Genomic DNA, 17,952 nt, shown 5'->3' on the forward strand with positions numbered 1-17,952 from the left:
TCGGCCCCTGCCAGCACGCCCGGGAGGAAACAGCAGGCCACACTCGGCAGCTGCCCCGGGAGACCGCCAAGAGGACTCCTGGCCACCCCAGTGTCCCCACCTCCAGCATCCCTGTCTCTCATCTAACAGCCTCCCTAACACGGGAGACCTTTATGGGCTACGTGTTCCCCACCTCCCACCACTCCTGGGGCCGGCACCCAGGGCTTTCCCAGAGAGACGGTGAGGGCAGCACAAAGCCCCTGGCAGGCCCGGAGGGGCTGGCCGCACAAGGAAGCGAGCAGGCTGGCTGAGACCCCCTTTCGGACCCTGCCCCAGGGGTGTCCACGAAGAGCTTGGCCAGGGCAGGATGAAGGGAGAGGAGTGGCGGGGGATGGCGCTACAAAACGAGGCAGGGAGAGGGTGTGGCCAAGCTGGTAGCCAAGGGGGCTCATCCAGGACCAAGGAAGAGGTCACCGTCCCCTGGGGAACCCAGAACTTCCAGGCAGAAATGGGGCCAAGAAACCTTCCCACACCCAGGAACAAAGGGACTAGGGAACTAGGAGCAAGTGCAGCTGCCGGGGGGCCAGTGGAGCAAACACAGGGCACGGGGGCGTGAGAATCTGAGCACTGGGGCATCTGAGCCCACCGGCTCCAAAGGTCCCATCTTACAGTGGAGCAACTGAGCCCCCAGGTAAAGGTGGGGGCCAAAGAGCTTCTTTGGGCTCCTGTGCAGGGACTAGCCACTCCACCACCCTACCCATGCCTCGCCCTCACTCCCCACTCTGGGCATGTGGACCAGGACTAGCCCGTGGCGCTGCCGGCGGGTAGGAAGCCAGCAGCTCCCAACTTCACCCCTCTCCCCGTCCAGGATTTGTCATCAGATCTCAGCCAAGATCATGGTCTACCCTCTGGCCGTAACTCAGGACAGCTCTGCAGGGCCTCCCCGGAGCTCCCCACGGGCCGGCTGAGGCCGTGACTGTGACTGCATGTCAATCCAGCTGCCTTTACAGGTGTGGACATGCACACACTCCCCATAAGCTTCCTGCACACAAACCCCCATCTCAGATTCTGCTTCCTGCAGGCTCAGCCTTTGACGGTGTGTTAGGGAACCAGGGCAATCCCTTTGGGGAGGGATGGCAGGAACTACCCCCTCCCCACGGGCACTAAACAGTCATGTCAGCGTCCCTCCTCAGCTTGGCATGGTCCCAGATCCTACAACACTGCACCCTGGGGCAGTCTTTACCAAACAACTGAGGTTGGCAGCCCCAGGAAACTTACCTGCCACCCTGAGGCTGGTAACCAACACCTCCACCACCCCTGGCTTCTTGTAACAGTAATGAACATTCATTAGTGTTTACCGTCAGCCAGGCACTGGCCAAGCACTCGTCACAAAGGAACCTACTGAATCTTCAAACCAATCCCAGGAGGTAGGAACTATGATCTCTCTTACAGATTAGGAAACTAAGGCACAGAGAAGTTAAGTAACTTACCCAAACTCATACAACCAGTAAGTGTTAGTGCTGAGATTCAAACCTCAGCGCTGCCCGACAGAATTTTCTAGGATGACAGAAACGTTCTGTATCGGGGCTGTCCAATGTGGCTAGGGTGACCAAGGAACGGAATTTTTAAACTTTTATTTAATTTTAATTACTTTAGATTTAAATAGTCACATGTGGACAGTGCAGCTCTAGAAGCCGGCTCCTCTAAGCAGGGTCCCTGGCACGCACGCCCGTATCAACATCAGTTGGAAATTTGTTAGAAATGCAAATTCATGATCCCCATCCAGACCAAGTGAAACAGAACTTCTGCAGGACAGGCAGCGCACCTCTGTGGGTAAAGCCCCCCCAGGCTGTCCGACGTGCTGGAGCCAGGACTGCTGACCGCAGGGAACCTATTTGCATGCCTGCGGAAGACAGAACTGGACCACACACCTGCCTCCCACCTGCACGCCCGACCCTCCCATCTCCTGAAGGCCAGGCTGAGCAAGAACAGGAAGTGCACACTCGGTTTATGCAAAGTCAGTGTCTATGCCGAGGGGCAAAGGGCAAAGTGGGAAAGAAATGTCCACAGCGACAACCTGCTCCCAGCCCGTAGGTCTGCTGGCCCCTCTGCAGGACTCAGCCTGTGAGCCTCACCCTGAGGAAGGCAATTCCAGTGACCACCCCCCCATCCCCGAAGGGTCAGGGGCTTTCGCAAGGGGTATTTTGATGGAAGAAGTTTTCACCTAATGCACTGACCTTAGAACCTAATTCCCAAGTAAGAGGCAACTAAACTCTAAAGACTCAAAAAGAGGGGGTTTCTGGAAACCTGGCCAAGATTCATGTTAAACGATTCCTGCCTTTGATTCAGTCTCCCCGGGCCTGGAAATGTTATAAGGAAAGCTTCCAAAGCGAGAACGTTCTGGTTGTCCCTTGTTACAATGCTATGTCTACGAATGAAAAGGGAGGGCTTTGTTCATCTGACCAACACTACAAAGACCGAACCAGCCGGATTCCTGACCTCAAGAGCCCCCACCGGTGTGAACAGCTACAACAGGGGCAAGACTAAGAAAGCAGAGGGCGTCCGGCCGACGGGACAGCCTGGCACTAAGACCGAGAACCCTACGATGACCCCGAAAACGCTTCCCGTGAGGGTCGCTCCATAACGTTCCCTCTGAACGCAATTCAGTGAAACTGTGAACATGAAGAAAAACCGGACACAAACTAGATGACAAACAAAAGGCAACGTTTCAAGCCAGATATCAGATCCCATTGGTTGAATTACAATGTAGGCGTTAATACTGTTCCCAGAGAGTTGCAACAAAGTGTAAACATGTTCATGGTTTAGGGTGAAAACAGCTTCCCCTCCTTTCACGGGGACTGGACTTAGTGACTGGTTCCCAGAGAATAGAGCGGGGGCAGGTGGGGGGTGGTCTTTACAAAGGAGAGATCGGGAAGACGCCACCTTGGCCAGGAAATCAAGGTTTCCATCACCCTTGACAAGCCACGGTGAAAGCAGGCACCTCTTGAGCGAGGTGAAGAAAAAGACCTTCACCTCCGTGATATTCTTCCCAAACACAACCTCAGGTTACCCTTAACTCCAGTTTAATCATGACCAAAATATCAGACTAACACAAACGGAGGACATGTTACAGAATACCTGAGACCTGCTCCTCAAAAAAAAAATTAACGCCTACATTGTAATTCAACCAATGGGATCTGATATTTGGCTTGAAAAGTTGCCTTTTGTTTGTCATCTAGTTTCTGTCCGGTTTTTCCTCATGTTCACAGTTTCACTGAATTGCGTTCAGAGGGAACGTTATGGAGCGACCCTCACGGGAAGCGTTTTCGGGGTCATCGTAGGGTTCTCGGTCTTAGAAAGCGTCACAGCCTAGAGGAGACCAAAGGGGCGGAACAACTAAGTACAATGTGGGGTCTTGGGTGGGATTCAAGACGAGGAGAAGGACACGGGTGGAAAAAATGGTGAATTCCAATAAGGTCTAGGGTTTACCTAACAGTCATAGAGCAAATGTGGTCTGTCAAGTTTTAACATGAATGATGTGAACCGTAGGGAAAACTGGCCAAAGGGGTACATGAGAAATCTCTGTGCCATCTTTGCAACTTTTCTCTAAACGTAACATTATTCCAAAATTTTAAAATTAGTTAAAGAAGAACACAATGGAAAGTCATACGTATAGTTACATAGTAATGAAGTAAAATGAACAACAAACCAATAAATAAAGTTGAGGATGGAAATCTACTGAAAACAACTGTACCCAGAGTTAAACAGTGCCTACCATTTAATGTCAAATTCACACCAATTTTTTCTAGTTTTCAGTATTTCCAAAATTTTCTATAACGAACATGAGTTACTTTCATAATATATATACACTACCAGGGCTTCCCTGGTGGCGCAGTGGTTGAGAGTCCGCCTGCTGATGCAGGAGACACGGGTTCGTGCCCCGGTCCGGGAAAATCCCACATGCCGCGGAGCGGCTGGGCCCGTGAGCCATGGCCGCTGAGCCTGCGCGTCCGGAGCCTGTGCTCCGCAACGGGAGAGGCCACAACAGTGAGAGGCCCACGTACTGAAAAAAAAAAAAAAATATATATATATATATATATATATATACACTACCAAATGTAAAATAGATAGCTAGTGGGAAGCAGCCGCATAGCACAGGGAGATCAGCTCGGTGCTTTGTGACCACCTAGAGGGGTGGGATAAGGAGGGTGGGAGGGAGACGCAAGAGGGAGGAGATATGGGGATGTATGTATACGTATAGCTGATTCACTTTGTTGTACAGCAGAAACTAACACAACATTGTAAAGCAATTATAGTCCAATAAAGATGTTTAAGAAAAACAAAAACCATAGGCTTGGGGGTTCCCTGGTGGTCCAGTAGTTAAGCCGCTGAGCTTCTAATGCAGGGGGTGCCAGTTCAACGCCTGGTCAGGGAACTAAGATCCCACATGCCTTGCGGCACGGCCAAAAAATAAAATTAAATAAAACATAGGCTTGTTTACCATATCTAAAAAAAAAAAAGTCCATGTGATATTTTTAAATGGGCAAAGGACTTGTCTAGATATTTCTCCAAAGAAGATATACAAATGGCAAAAAGCACATGAAAAGATGCTCAAGATCTGTAGTCATCAGGAAGATGCAAATCAAAACCAAAATGAGATACTACTTTACACTCACTGGGATGGCTGGAGGGAGGGAGGGAAGGGAGGGTGGGGGGGAAGGAAGGGAGGGAGGAAGGGAGGGAGGGAGGAGGTTAGGTGTTGGCAAGGAAGTGAGAAAAACATGAAATCCTGTTGCTCTGCTGGTGGGAATGTATAATGGTTGCAGCTGCTGTGGAAAACAGTAGGCAGTTCATCAAAAAATGGAACAGTATTACCATTTGATCCTGCAATTCCACTTCTGGGTAATGCACAAAAGAACTGAAAGCAGAGACTGGATACCCATATTCACAGCAACAATACTCACAATAGCCAAAAGGTGGAAGCACCTGGAGTAAGTGTCCATGGACAGATGGACGGATAAACACAATGTGTTATACGCACAAAGTGGAATATTATACGGCCTTAAAAAGGAAGGAGATTCTGACACTTGGTACAGTCACGTGGGTGAACCATGAAGACATCATGCTCGGTGAAGTAAGCCAGTCACAAAATGCAGCATCCTTCCACACATATGCCCATAGGGGTCAAATTCACAGAGACAGAAAATATTGGGTCATTTTACAGAAAAACCTCAACGACCTTTTTGGCCAACCCAATAGCACAGCGGTTACCAGTGGCTGCAGAGAGGGTAATAGAGTGAGGGCTTAATGGGTACAGAGCTTCAGTTTTGCAAGAGGGGTGGAGCTCTGGAGACGGGTGGTGATGGCAGCACAGCAGCATGAACGCACAGAAGTGTACACTGAAAATGGCAAGTCCTATGTTATGTATATTTCACCACAATGAAACCAACACGTACTTTTCAGTCAAAGGAGGTCACAGTGGGGAAGGGAAGATTTCTGCCTTTTACCAGCTTAGTGATCAGTTAAGCCACAGCTGACCGGCTAGGTTGCTGTGGACAAGTGATCTAACCTCTCCTGGCCTCATATCCTCATAAAATGGACCAGAGGGGGCCCAGCTCACCAGCCTGAGAGCCTTCGTTCCATACGCTTTCCCCAATTCCCTAAGTAAGGAGAGTGCTCAGAGCGGCGGGTGTTACAAAGTGAGTCCTCAGCAAATGCCAGCTGCTGCCATTTTGCCTCTCGAGAGGCTGAAAAGGGAAACATGCTCAGGCCAACAAAAACCCGGGATTGGACACTGCCCGAGCCGGGCCAGCCCACAGTCTGCCTCCCATCCCCAGACTCTTTCCTTTGTGCTGCAGCTCCTTTGTTTTCTTCCAAGAAACGGGACCACTATGCGAGACAGGAAAGGAGGGAGACTGGCAGCAGTCAACTGCCCTTTCATTGGCACCTTGGTCAAGTTCCTTTTGAAAAACTCCCTCTGGGCCTCACAGAACCACAGGAAAGGTGGGATTTTCCACGTGTTGACAGAGCAGCAGGGCTGTGCCCAGCGGAAGGGAGGTGGGGGAGCGGGAACGGTAAGCAAGGAACAAGGAATCATGGCCAGAGACAGACGTGCTCTCTGCTGAAGGTTCTGGAAAGGACTTCTCTGCGGAGGACTTGCAAGAATCCATTCTGAGCGAGAGAGCTGGAGGGAGGCTCCCACTTCTTGACAGCAGAAGCTGGAGAAGCAGACTGTGGAACCAGATCAACAACGACGTACCCCACCATGTGGAGAGAGGGCCCAGGACGGCTCCCTCTCTCAGCTCTGTGCCAGCCTCAGCTGTGAATCACGCCAAAGCCACAGGGAAGGGAAACAGTCGTGGGAGGCTCCACCTCCGAGACTGAAAGAGGCCAGTGTGTATAAAATCCCCCAGCGCGGGGACCTCGTTTGATCCACCCTCCGTAACACAGGCCGAGCCCAGGTGTGGGACCACAGAACGCTGGCTCAGAGGAGGAGGGAGTGAAAGGAAGACGGACAGAGACACGGAGTGAGCTGCTGGCTGACCTAACAACGTCACTAAACTTTTCACCGCTTCATGGTTACCATCTGCAAAGCATCCCGTGGGGCACGTGTACAAGAGACCACAGAGGCTCTGAAAACAACAAGTGATGGATGACACTAGCCTGACACTAGAATGCCTTAGGGATGGAAAGACTTTGAGGAACAAGAGAGGTGAGTTGTAGAGGTTACTTGTTGCCTCATTTACGACGCTGACGCCTCTTAATGGAGAATGGAAGGAAGGAAAAACATTTAAAAACTTTCAAAGAGGTCTGATGTGAGGCTAAAATGATACAATTGATTGTCAAGTGCTTAGTACAGTGCCTGGCATTCTGGGTGCTCAATAAATGGTGGTTTTTTATCTTTTTTTTTTTTTTTTTTTTTTTGTGGTACACGGGCCTCTCACTGTTGTGGCCTCTCCCGTTGCGGAGCACAGGCTCCGGATGCGCAGGCTCAGCGGCCATGGCTCACAGGCCCAACCGCTCCGTGGCATGTGGGATCTTCCCGGACCGGGGCATGAACCCACGTCCCCTGCATCGGCAGGCAGACTCTCAACCACTGTGCCACCAGGGAAGCCCATCATTACATTATTAACAAGAACTGGATCATAACCGAAATAAAATGGAGAGGATGTTCAACCTCACCCATAAACAAGGAAATGCAAATTTAAGCCAAAATCCACTGCTGCCTTTTACCCATCAGATTAATAAAGGTCAAACTCTGGTGACATAGTGAAACAAGTACTTTCTTGCACTGTTGGTAGAAATAGAAATTGCTACCACCTCTCTCAAAAATCTCAGACCCGATGACAACTGGCCGCTGGAATTCCTCTTCTGGGAATTTATCCTGCTCATACCCTCATCACCTAAGTTTACAAAAAGGGAGATGTGAAGGCTTTCACAGTATGATAATAAAGGACCAGGAACAACTTCATGTCCATCAAGAAGGAAATGATTTCTCATCAATTAGAGAATTACACTGCATCCATCCAAGGACAAACCGCATTTGATACAAAAATGTCTGGCATGGAGCGTTGTGTGTGCTGACAGGGAACCACTCCAAGACGTGCTATTCAGTGAACCAGTCAAGGACACTGAATTACATGTTATCACATCGCCCCACTCATGTCCACCCAGCCCTTACGACCATCGCTACTGAACTGGGTTTACCTCTTGATGGTCAATCACCCACCACAGAGAAAGGGCAGGCACCATGGTGATCCTGTTTCTCCCCGGGACACAGAAGGGGCTCACACGTGAAGGCCTAAAGGACGGGCTGCAAGTGCTCCACAAAAGAGGAGGCACCTCTGCAGACGGACTGGAATTTTCCACTGCAGTGAGGTCCCGCACGGGTGGAGATTCTGTCACCGTGACCCCCACCACCTAGCACTGTGTCCGGCACCTTGTAAGTCAAACCTAACTTCATGAGGCGCTTTCCACAGCAGAGAACTTGCTCCAACCCCCTCAGAATGTTTAAAGGAAGAATGAACATCGGAGTCCAAAACGATCGGGAGAAAACTACAAAAATGTGAGTGAATCTTACCTGTTTCTTCTGGTTTGATCCACAGAATAAATCTGCTTTCTCAACCAACTGGGAAGAGAGTTGAGACAAAGAAAGAAAGTTAGAAAACAGCACAAGTCTAAGTGAGTTCTATAGGATGGGACAAAGGAAACTGGAAACGAAAAGGAAGGTTTTCCAACTTTCTAACTCAGGCGACTTGGGAAGAAGCAGTTTCTCCTTGTGGTTGAAATGCCCCAGCTGAGCCAAGAGGCCCCTTTGACAGAGGTTGGCAATCTTTAAACTGACAATTCCCTCTGATACTAGTTATTCCCCAAAAAGCTGGTAAGGAAAATGGTGTAAATCAGAGGGCTTTGGTTTGCTGGAGGGACGGTAATTCACACACCAATCCCACCCAAAGGGAGTGGCAGGTGGAAAATCCCAGACCTCAAGCCTGAGGTCCTTTGATCAGTCAGCTTAAGCCCTCTTCCTAAATCCTTTAAGAAACAAGCCTCGGGCCCTCCCCTCAAACCCAACACCAGTACGAGCTTCTTTCTCAGCCCCAGTGCACTCCACACTCCAGCAGGCCAAGACCAAGGCCCAGCACTGAGACAGGCTTTTCTGTGAGATGCTGGAGAGTCCACAGCCACTAATGGGCACCTACTGCATACAGGACACTCAATGAGCCTCCGAGACGCAATGTTCCCTTTTTCTTTTTTTCACCATGTTGGCTAAAGGGAGCAGCATAAATGCCTGAGTGAGCGAACACAGAGGTAAACAGGCCAAAACCGTCACCTCTCAATGATGGTGGGGGTGGATGCACTCATCACTTCCTGGTGTAAGATCTTCAAGCCAGAGAGCCACTTAGTTGCATCTTCTTTAGTGTCGGCTGCAGAGGTGAGGGGACAGAAATGCTCTGTTACTCCCCGGGAAGACAGACCGATGCTTAGGGACCCCCGCCCCACCTTCCCAGCCCCACACAGACCATGGGGCTGGGAGGAGCCCCTAGGACCTACTTTTTGTCTCAGATGAAGCCATATGCCCACAGTGAGCCTCCTACAGCAGGGGTGACAAGCCGGTGCCTTTTTAAAAGAGTTTTAGCCCTATGCTAACGGACAAGAGGCAGGACCTGCGATAACTTGTACCACAATCCTGAGCAGCCCTGAGCATCTCCCCTGTTTCCCTTCAAGGCCAGAGAGAGGGGTGGAAAGTAGGTGATGCTGATGCCTGTAAGGGAAGCGGCAACAAGTACCAGTTAAGAGCTTGGCATCATCGTCAAGTCCCAGTGTACCGCTTCAGGGTTGTGTGATGTTCACTTGGTTACTTAACCTCTCTGTGCCTCATTTCCTAATCAGTAAAGTGGAGATGGCAATGCAAACAACTAGTCCAGTTCTTAAACATCTCCAAACTAGGGAGTTTGCTAGTCTAGATAGAGCATGCTGAGTTTTCTGCTCTCACTCTTCCCGTGTGGCTAAGGAGAAAACTACAGCTCAGAAGAGTGACGGGGCCTATCCCAGAGCCAGTAAATAAGAAGCTGGGATCCAGACATCACCCTGGCATCCTGGGCTCCACGTCTTGCTTGGGCTTTCATGGCCTCCCTACCAAGAAGAGCACCCAGGCTTCAGCCTGCAGGGGGGCTACGTGGACAAAGCTCTGAAGGGACACGGTCATGGGCCCCTCTCTCCTGCCCCATCTCTGCCTCCTGCTACACACCATCAATCAGACGTCCACCCAACACTTCCTACATCCAGCTTGCTAATTTCCCTCCTCCAAGCCCTGGCACATGCAACGTCCTCTCCCTGGACCATCCATCCTCTTTCATCCCAACTCCTACCGATGCCTTAAAACCCAGTTGAAAAGTCACCTCCCCTGCAAAGCCTTGCAGGGAATGAGGCACTGTGTATTCCTCCAGCATGCTTATGTTTGGACCACTGCTCTTATCACAGAGTACTCTAAGTTCCTGTCCACACGTCTGTCTCCCCAAGTAGACTGTGAGCTCCTTAAAGGCAGCAACTGGGTCTTATTCCTCTTTACAGCCCCACTGACATCTAGCACAACCTGGCACAGAGCATATGCTCAAAAGATGCCTGATGCAAGCATGAGTGAGAAATCAAACCAATGAGACCTAACTGACCCTAAATTTTATGTCTTTTATAACTGAGTTATAATAGTTCTTAAATATTCTAGGTATGTTTTTTATCAGGCATACGAATTGCAATTTTTTTTCTCTATATTGTGGGTTGTCTTTTCACTTTTTTTTCCTCTTGGCCGTGCTGCATGGCTTACAGGATCTTAGTTTCCCGACAAGGGATCAAACTCGGGCCCCCTGCAGCGGAAGCTCGGAGTCCTAACCACTTGGACCGACAGGGAAGTCCCTCCCTGACCCTAAATTAAATGTCTCTAACGCTACTCAGCTTTCACGGTTTCCCCCCACTTTGGTCTACTTTTAATGCTACTTATTTTCTCTCTCGTCAGTCATGATTGTACATCAAGTTCTAAGTCAATAAATTCTGGGATTAGACCTGAAGGCAGCTACAAGCTTCTGCCCCTGAGCAAAGTGCCTGAGCTTTTTCACAGCCCTTCTCCTGGCTGCTCAGAGGCCTCTTTGACTTTCTGGTGGATTCACAGGGATGGCCTGAAATCTCACCTCCAGATACGTGTGTCTACGTGTGTGCACGTGTGTGTGTGCACGTATGCGTTTACTGTAAGTGCATGTACGCATGTTTACACGTGTGAGGTGGAAGATTTCAGGATAGTTCCTTTGGATCAGTTAAGCTGAATAAATGGTGCAGACCAGACTCTGCTGGACAAAAAATGTACCCTGCCTTCAGCTTTCTGCACGAGCCAGGTAGGCCCTTAACATAATCCTTTCCACATGCCAGCTTTATTAGGCTCCCCGTTTCACAGCTGAGCAAACTGCAGCTCAGAGAGGCTGAGTCGCTTACCCAAAGTCACACAGCTAGAAAGGGACAGGGTTAGGATTCAAAACCATGACGCCCTAAACACGCATTAGCGGTTGGGCAGGTGTGAGCATCCTGCTAGTGAACTTTCTAGGAAGGAAACGAAGACCCAGGGAGGGAGAAAAGCACATGTCATGCACCCACCTGCTAAGCTGAGCGTGCTGAGGACGAACTGGGTGCCGTACAAGATGGTGAAGCAGCACTCTTCCTTCTGGCGGACTGCTTTCGCACGCTCAAAATCCTTGGAGTTCTTCCCTGGGCGGATTTCCTTTATTTCCATGATATCCACTGAAGGAAAATTAACATCAGCCAATCAGAAGCTGGAGTTCACTCCATCTGAGGCTGCAGCCATGTGCCTGCACCCCAGACACACACAGCCCAGCTCTTCACTCCCCAGAGTGAAGACAAGCTGGGCCAGCCCCACAGTCGTGCCCAGCTTGCAGGATTATGTGCAAAAAATGAAATGCTTGTTGTTCTGAGCCACTAAGTACTGGGCAACTTGTTGTACAGCAATAGATGACAGAAAAAGAGGAAACCCATCCTCCCTGGAACCCCTGCTGCCACGTGATGCCAACTCACTCCTAGCCAAAACCTACCTGGCCAGGATGGCACCTGACCCAAGGGTGACCCCTCCCTCCATGGGATGGCCATCTAAGGGTGACCCCCCACACACACAGGGTGGCCATTAGGCCCAAGAATGACCCCCTCCCCTCACAGGATGGCCACCTGATGCAAGGGAGACCCCCCCTTCCTGACATAGGATGTCCCGTGAACTAAGGAGTGTCACAGAGTGACAAGTCCCCCCATCCTTTCCTCCCTTTCTTCTGTCAAAAAAGCACCTTTTCCTGGGATGAACCCATTTCATGTGATCAAGGTGAAGATGATCCACATCCCGACACCTTTCACCACCACAAGCCAAAGGAGGGGCCAAGGGTCCCAGGAATGACCAAGATGTCCCACCCCTGGCACGGTGATGGGTTCGGGGATGAGCACATGGCCTAAGCTGGGCCCATCAGCATCCCCCTGGGACTTATTTATTTGGCCAAAGCTATTCATCAAATTTCTCCTGCTGCTGCTGCCAGGCTGACAAAACGTGAGTCTAGGGGTAGCAGGGTCCATGTGGCCTGCCATACAGAAAGCAAAGATTCATCCCTGATGCACTACTGAGCCCCTGGGTCCATTTGGGCTTGAAGCCACTTCTGCGCTGGAGCATGCTACCTATGTGACCCAATAAATTCTCTTTTTTGCTTTGGTTAGTGGGAAGTGAGTTTCTGTCACATGTAACCGTAAGAATCCTGGGACATACATCTTTGTGCTTACACTGAAGAGAGAAACAGGAAAGAGAGGTATTCCTGGAAATGAGAGAGTAGGGACGGAGACCTCAGCATTGACCTGGGATCAGGGAAGCAAACAGACCCAAGTGAACAAAGGCATTTTAAGTCAGAGTTGAACTGGCAGGAAAGGTTCACGGCCATTCACACATAACAATAGGAGGAGGAGACAGAGTATTAAATTAGGGGAGGAGGGGACTGGATGAACCAAAGCCTTTTTTTTTTTTTTTTTAATTTATTTTTGTCTGCGTTGGGTCTTCGTTGCTGCACACAGCCTTTCTCTAGTTGTGGCGAGCGGGGGCTACTCTTTGTTGCGGTGCACGGGCTTCTCATTGCGGCGGCTTCTCTTGTTGCAGAGCATGGGCTCTAGGCACGTGAGCTCAGCAGTTGTGGCTCACGGGCTCTAGAGCGCAGGCTCAGTAGTCGTGCCGCATGGGCTTACGTGCTCCACGGCACGTGGGATCTTCCCGGACCAGGGCTCAAACCCGTGTCCCCTGCATTGGCAGGAGGATTCTTAACCACTGCGCCACCAGGGAAGCCCGAACTAAAGGCTTTTCACTTTCTTACCATGGATCTAGCTAGACTGAAAACAGTTTGGGGGACAAGAATCATGAAGTAAAGTGAAAAGACTTTAAATAAACAGCATTTGGTCTGTACCCTGTGTGTGGTGGTAGCTACACAAGCCTAAACATGTGATAAAATTCCTTGAAACTACACACCAAAACAAAAGCAAACAAAACTTGAGTCCACATAAAAAATGGTGAAAACTAATTAAGGTCTGACTACTCAGCCATAAAAAAGAACAAAATAACTCCATATGCGGCAACATGGATGCAACTAGAGATGATCACACTTAGCGAAATAAGTCAGAAAGAGAAAGACAAATACCACATGATATCACTTATATGTGGAATCTAAAATATGACACAAATGAAACTATCTACAAAAGAGAAACAGAATCAGGGACATAGAGGATAGATCGGTGGTTACCAAAGGGGAGGTGGGTGGGAAAGGGTTGGACTGGGAGTTTGGGATTAGCAGATACAAACTGGTATATGTAGAATGGATAAACAACAAGGTTCTACTGTATAGCACAGGGAACTATATTCAGTATCCTGTGATAAACCACAATGGAAAAGAATATGAAAAAGAATGTATACACATGCATAACTGAGTCATTTTGCTATTCAGCAGTAATTAACACAATATTGTAATTCAACTATTATTTTAAAAAAATAAATTAAAAAAAACTAATTAAGGTCTGTAATTTAATAATATTTTACCAGGGTCAATATCCTGGGCTTGACAACTATGGTTATAAAAGATGTTATCACAGGGGGAAATTGGATGAATGGTACACAGAAACTCTGTATTATTTTTGTAATGTCATCATGAGTCTAAAGTTATTTCAAACTGAAAAGTTTTTTAAAACACTTATCAAGGGACTTCCCTGGCGCAGTGGTTAAGAATCCTCCTGCCAATGCAGGGGACACAGGTTCAAGCCCTGGTCCGGGAAGATCCCACATGCCACGGAGCGACTAAGTCCGTGCGCCACAACTACTGAGCCTGCGCTCTAGAGCCGCAAGCCACAACTACTGAAGCCCACGTGCCCCAACTACTGAAGCCTGCATGCCTAGAGCCCGTGCTCCACAACAAGAGAAGCCACCGTAATGGGAATCCCGCGCACCGCAACGAAGAGCAGCCCCCGCTCACCGCAACTAGAGAAAGCCCGCGCGCAGAAATGAAGACCCAACGCAGCCCAAAAATAAATTTAAAAAAAAAATTTAAAAACCCACTTAATTATGGGTGGTCCTATTATGGGGGTGGGGGTGTGGTCAAGGGGTCCTTCATTCCTCAAAAACTAACAACAAAACACAGAGTCTTTGTGCATGCTCAGATTCACAGCCTTCTGGGGGGTTAAATCGGTACTGTTGATTTATCTGCTTCAGCAGTTATCTGAGAACATCTGAGGTATTAATGTTTGTTCTCAGAAATCAGTTACTTACCCAACCCAGCTGACTGCCAGTTAAGAGTCTAGTGACCTTAAGCAATACTCTTTTTTTCCTAGCTAGTCTAACAATGATTATCTAACCATTCTCTTTCCCCATAAAATATCTCTAAGAGGGAATTTCTGAATTGGCCAACTGTGAGCTTTTTTCCTTACAGCAAAATTATAATAAAAATTTGATGCATTCATAACTAAATAAAAAAATTTCAGATAATGTAACACTGTCTTCAGGCAATCACGAAGTCTTATCAATTCCTTCTAAATCACTCTTGAATCTATTTTCTACCCATTCCCAGGGCCAACACCATAATCCACGCCACTGTCACCTCTCACTTGCGCTACTGAAGTAGCCAGGAGCTACCCCCATAGTCTTTTCTATGAAATGCAGACACGCTCAAGCCACCCCTGGGCTTCAAGCTTGCCGATGGCATCCCAGTGCTATTAGGACTAAGAACCAAGGCCATGGGATGACCCTGCCGACCCCATCTGGATCAACTGTGCATCCTCACTGTTGTGCTCCAGCCACACTGGCCAGCAGCTTGCATTCACTCCCCCACAGGACACCGCCGCTGGCTCTGCTGGGGACGCTCTTAGCCTAGTTAGCTCCACGTTCTCCCTTTCAGTTTCAGCTCAATCACCGTCAGACGCACAGAATACCCTCCAACTACTGCTATTACACACACCAAGCCCCTCTTCCCCACAGCACTGAGGAGGCCAAGTGCTTAGTGGTGTGAACCATGGATTCAGATTCATGGCTCCTTCCCTAGATGGTGCATCTTTCCTCACCACTGTATCTCCACCCCTAGCAGAGCAACTGGTACACAGTGGGGCCCAATAAATAGCTGTCGAAAGAGGAAGCAGACAGAGAGAGATGGGGACACAGACAGGGACAGAGTGGAGATGTGACAGAGGGGGAGGCAGAGGGAGACAGACGCACACAGATACGAACACACGCAAACGGCAACAACCAGACAGGGTAAAGGAGGGGCAGAGACAGCCAGACAGGAACGGAAGACAAGCCGTCCAGATGAGGAGGGAGGGAGATACAACCACGCACCGTACAGAGTCAGAGAGAAAGAAACATGCGAGACGGGAAAAGAAGAAAATGTAAACAGCCACTCTGATGATGCAAGCAGCCCTGACCATCCCTACACTACCCTTCACTTCGGGGCACGCAAGGATCCTTTGGAGGCCAGCCCTGTCCCAGGAAAGGGCCGCAGGCATCCACCCTCGCCAGCCGGGACTGGCTGCCTCCATGACGTCATTCTGATCACTTCCCCCTTTCTTTTCCCGGGATAAGTACTGGCCTATTCATCATGCTTCTGATAAGACTATGCTCTCTCCATTGGATGGCCTTTGTTCCATTGTCAAAGACCAGTTGATGATTTGTGTGGGTCTATTTCTGTTTTCTCTATTCTGTTCCATTGATCTAATTGTCTATTATTTCCCCAGCATCCCACTGTCTTGATAACTATGGCTTTATAGTAAGTCTCAGAGTACGGCAGCAGACACCTCTGACTTTGTTCTTCTTCAATACTGCACTGGTTATGCTGGGTGTTTTGCCTCTCCGTATAAACTTTAGGATCAGATTGTCAATATCTACAGAGTAACTTGCTAGGATATTGATTGTGATTGTGTTGACTCAACACCAAGTTGCAAAGAACTGACATATTGAGTCCTCCTATCCATAAACGCAGAGTACTTATTCATCATACTTTGTCAGCCAGACATTCTCCTGGACGTACACAGTCCTGACCTCCAAAGCTCTTACAGACACACTAGCTTCATTCTTGAGATTAAAAATAAAGGCAATAGGGCTTCCCTGGCGGCACAGTGGTTGACAGTCCACCTGCCGATGCAGGGGACACGGGTTCGCGCCCTGGTCCAGGAAGATCCCACATGCCGCGGAGCGGCTGGGCCCGTGAGCCATGGCCACTGAGCCTGCGCGTCCGGAGCCTGTGCTCCGCAACGGGAGAGGCCACAGCAGTGAGAGGCCCATGTACCGCGAAAATATAAAAAATAAAAAATAATAAAAATAAAGGCAATAATAATAGTCATGTACAACTCCTACAGAGCCCTCACTATATGCCAGGCACAGCACTAATGCTCTGCACATGTCATAGGTCGGTTCCCCAGAAGCCAAGCCTGAGGCAAGGATTCTCTTTTAGGCTTTTATTGGGCGGTGGGGTGGACAAAGGACTGCAGAAATATGATGAGGCAGGAGAATAAAGCTAAAGCTAGGCTGTGGTCCCAGCAGGGGACGGGCTTCAGCTTGGTCACATGAGGCACTGGAGCATGGATCACACCAGGAAAGTGAGTCTCCTGGAAACAGCGAGGCTGTCCTATTATTCCCCCATGACTGTACCCATTATACAGATGAGGAAACAGGCATGCAGAGGTGAAGTACCTCAGCCACGGTCACCAGCCAGCAAGTGGAAGAGCCAGGATTTGAACCTTTACGTTGCTTCTCACGGTCAAGCAGGTGACGCTGAGAAGCCATGTTAGGACACGCAGCCCTCTTCCCACTGCGCTCCGTCAGCAAGTCTCACCGTACATGGGCCTCCTGGGCCTCCTGGCTACGTCAGCTCTCGTTTAAGTGATTTCTCAACACCGTCTTCCTTCTCCCCATCCCTGCACTGATCCAGCCTGTCATTTTTACATCTGTGCCATAAAGTTCCTCACCAGCACCATCCGCATTCATAGGTTTCTTTGTTTGCTGCCTATCTGCTCTCTCCTCTAAGCCCCAGGAGGACAAGGGTCATGTCCGCCCTGTTCACAACCGGAGCCTCACACCCGCCTACGTCAGAGCCTGGCTCAGAGCAGAAATTCAGACTGCCGCGGAATACATGATAAGGTTTCCTGGGTGTCTTGGCTTGGCTTTCCCCAGAAGCAGACCCTGAGACAAGGATTTGAGCGCTTGCAGTTTATCCAGGAGCCGATCCCAGGAAACACCAGCAGAGGAGCAGGGAAGTGAGACAGAGAAGGCAAGGCGCTGATAAGGAGGCTGCTGTGTCATCAACCTGGTACCCCAGGGGCACAGGCAGCTGACCCCATGGGGATCTGGGAGCCCCTTAGAGTTTGCCCCACCGAGAGAGGGAGGGAGCTGGGGTGTTATCTCCCAACCTCCAACTGCTATTGGTTGAGGGCTGCTTTTAGGGGGCCTTAAATCCCCAGGCCTCAGGCAAAGAGCTGCAGCATTCACGGCAAAGTGCCTTTAATGTGCAGCAGTGACTACTATGGCAGCAGGGTTAGGCCTCGGCATCCTCTGCTATATCAGGTTATCGAACTGGTAGTTTCTGTGCTACCCCCACGGAACTCGGCGATCAGATGTTTGAGGGCTGCAATGTCTCTCTAGTTCAGGCAGAACAGTGGCAGATGTGGACAAGTCCCAGCTGTTGAGGGAACAGCGTCTCTGGGCTCCCCCAGGAGAGATCCTACATGGAGACGGGACGAGATGTTACTGTCCCTGTACGTTCTGTAGCCCCAAAGCTATCCTGGATCAGCAGGTGGTTCTGGAATTACAGGTGTCAGTGCACTCCCTCGCTCACTCTCTCTTTTTAATGTGACAGCTTTATTAAGATATAGTTCACAGGCCATACAGGTCATCCACATGAAGTATACAATTCAATGGCTTTTAGT

At 49.5% G+C, this 17,952-nt stretch overlaps 1 protein-coding gene across 1 annotated transcript in view; it reads right to left on the reverse strand.

The window, feature by feature from the left end:
• The window catches only part of PLCG2 (phospholipase C gamma 2), a gene marked incomplete at its 5' end in the record, with an annotated part of 162,428 nt that overhangs the window by 90,688 nt on the left and 53,788 nt on the right, over nt 1–17,952 (reverse strand). The window contains 3 exons of the mRNA XM_079724278.1: nt 8,060–8,107; nt 8,810–8,903; nt 11,119–11,262. Of these exons, the coding sequence (XP_079580404.1) occupies nt 8,060–8,107; nt 8,810–8,903; nt 11,119–11,262 (286 nt within the window). The remainder of the gene's footprint in view (nt 1–8,059; nt 8,108–8,809; nt 8,904–11,118; nt 11,263–17,952) is intronic.

The sequence above is a fragment of the Hyperoodon ampullatus genome (assembly GCF_949752795.1).
Source record: "Hyperoodon ampullatus genome assembly, chromosome: 18".
NCBI classification, from domain to species: domain Eukaryota; kingdom Metazoa; phylum Chordata; class Mammalia; order Artiodactyla; family Ziphiidae; genus Hyperoodon; species Hyperoodon ampullatus.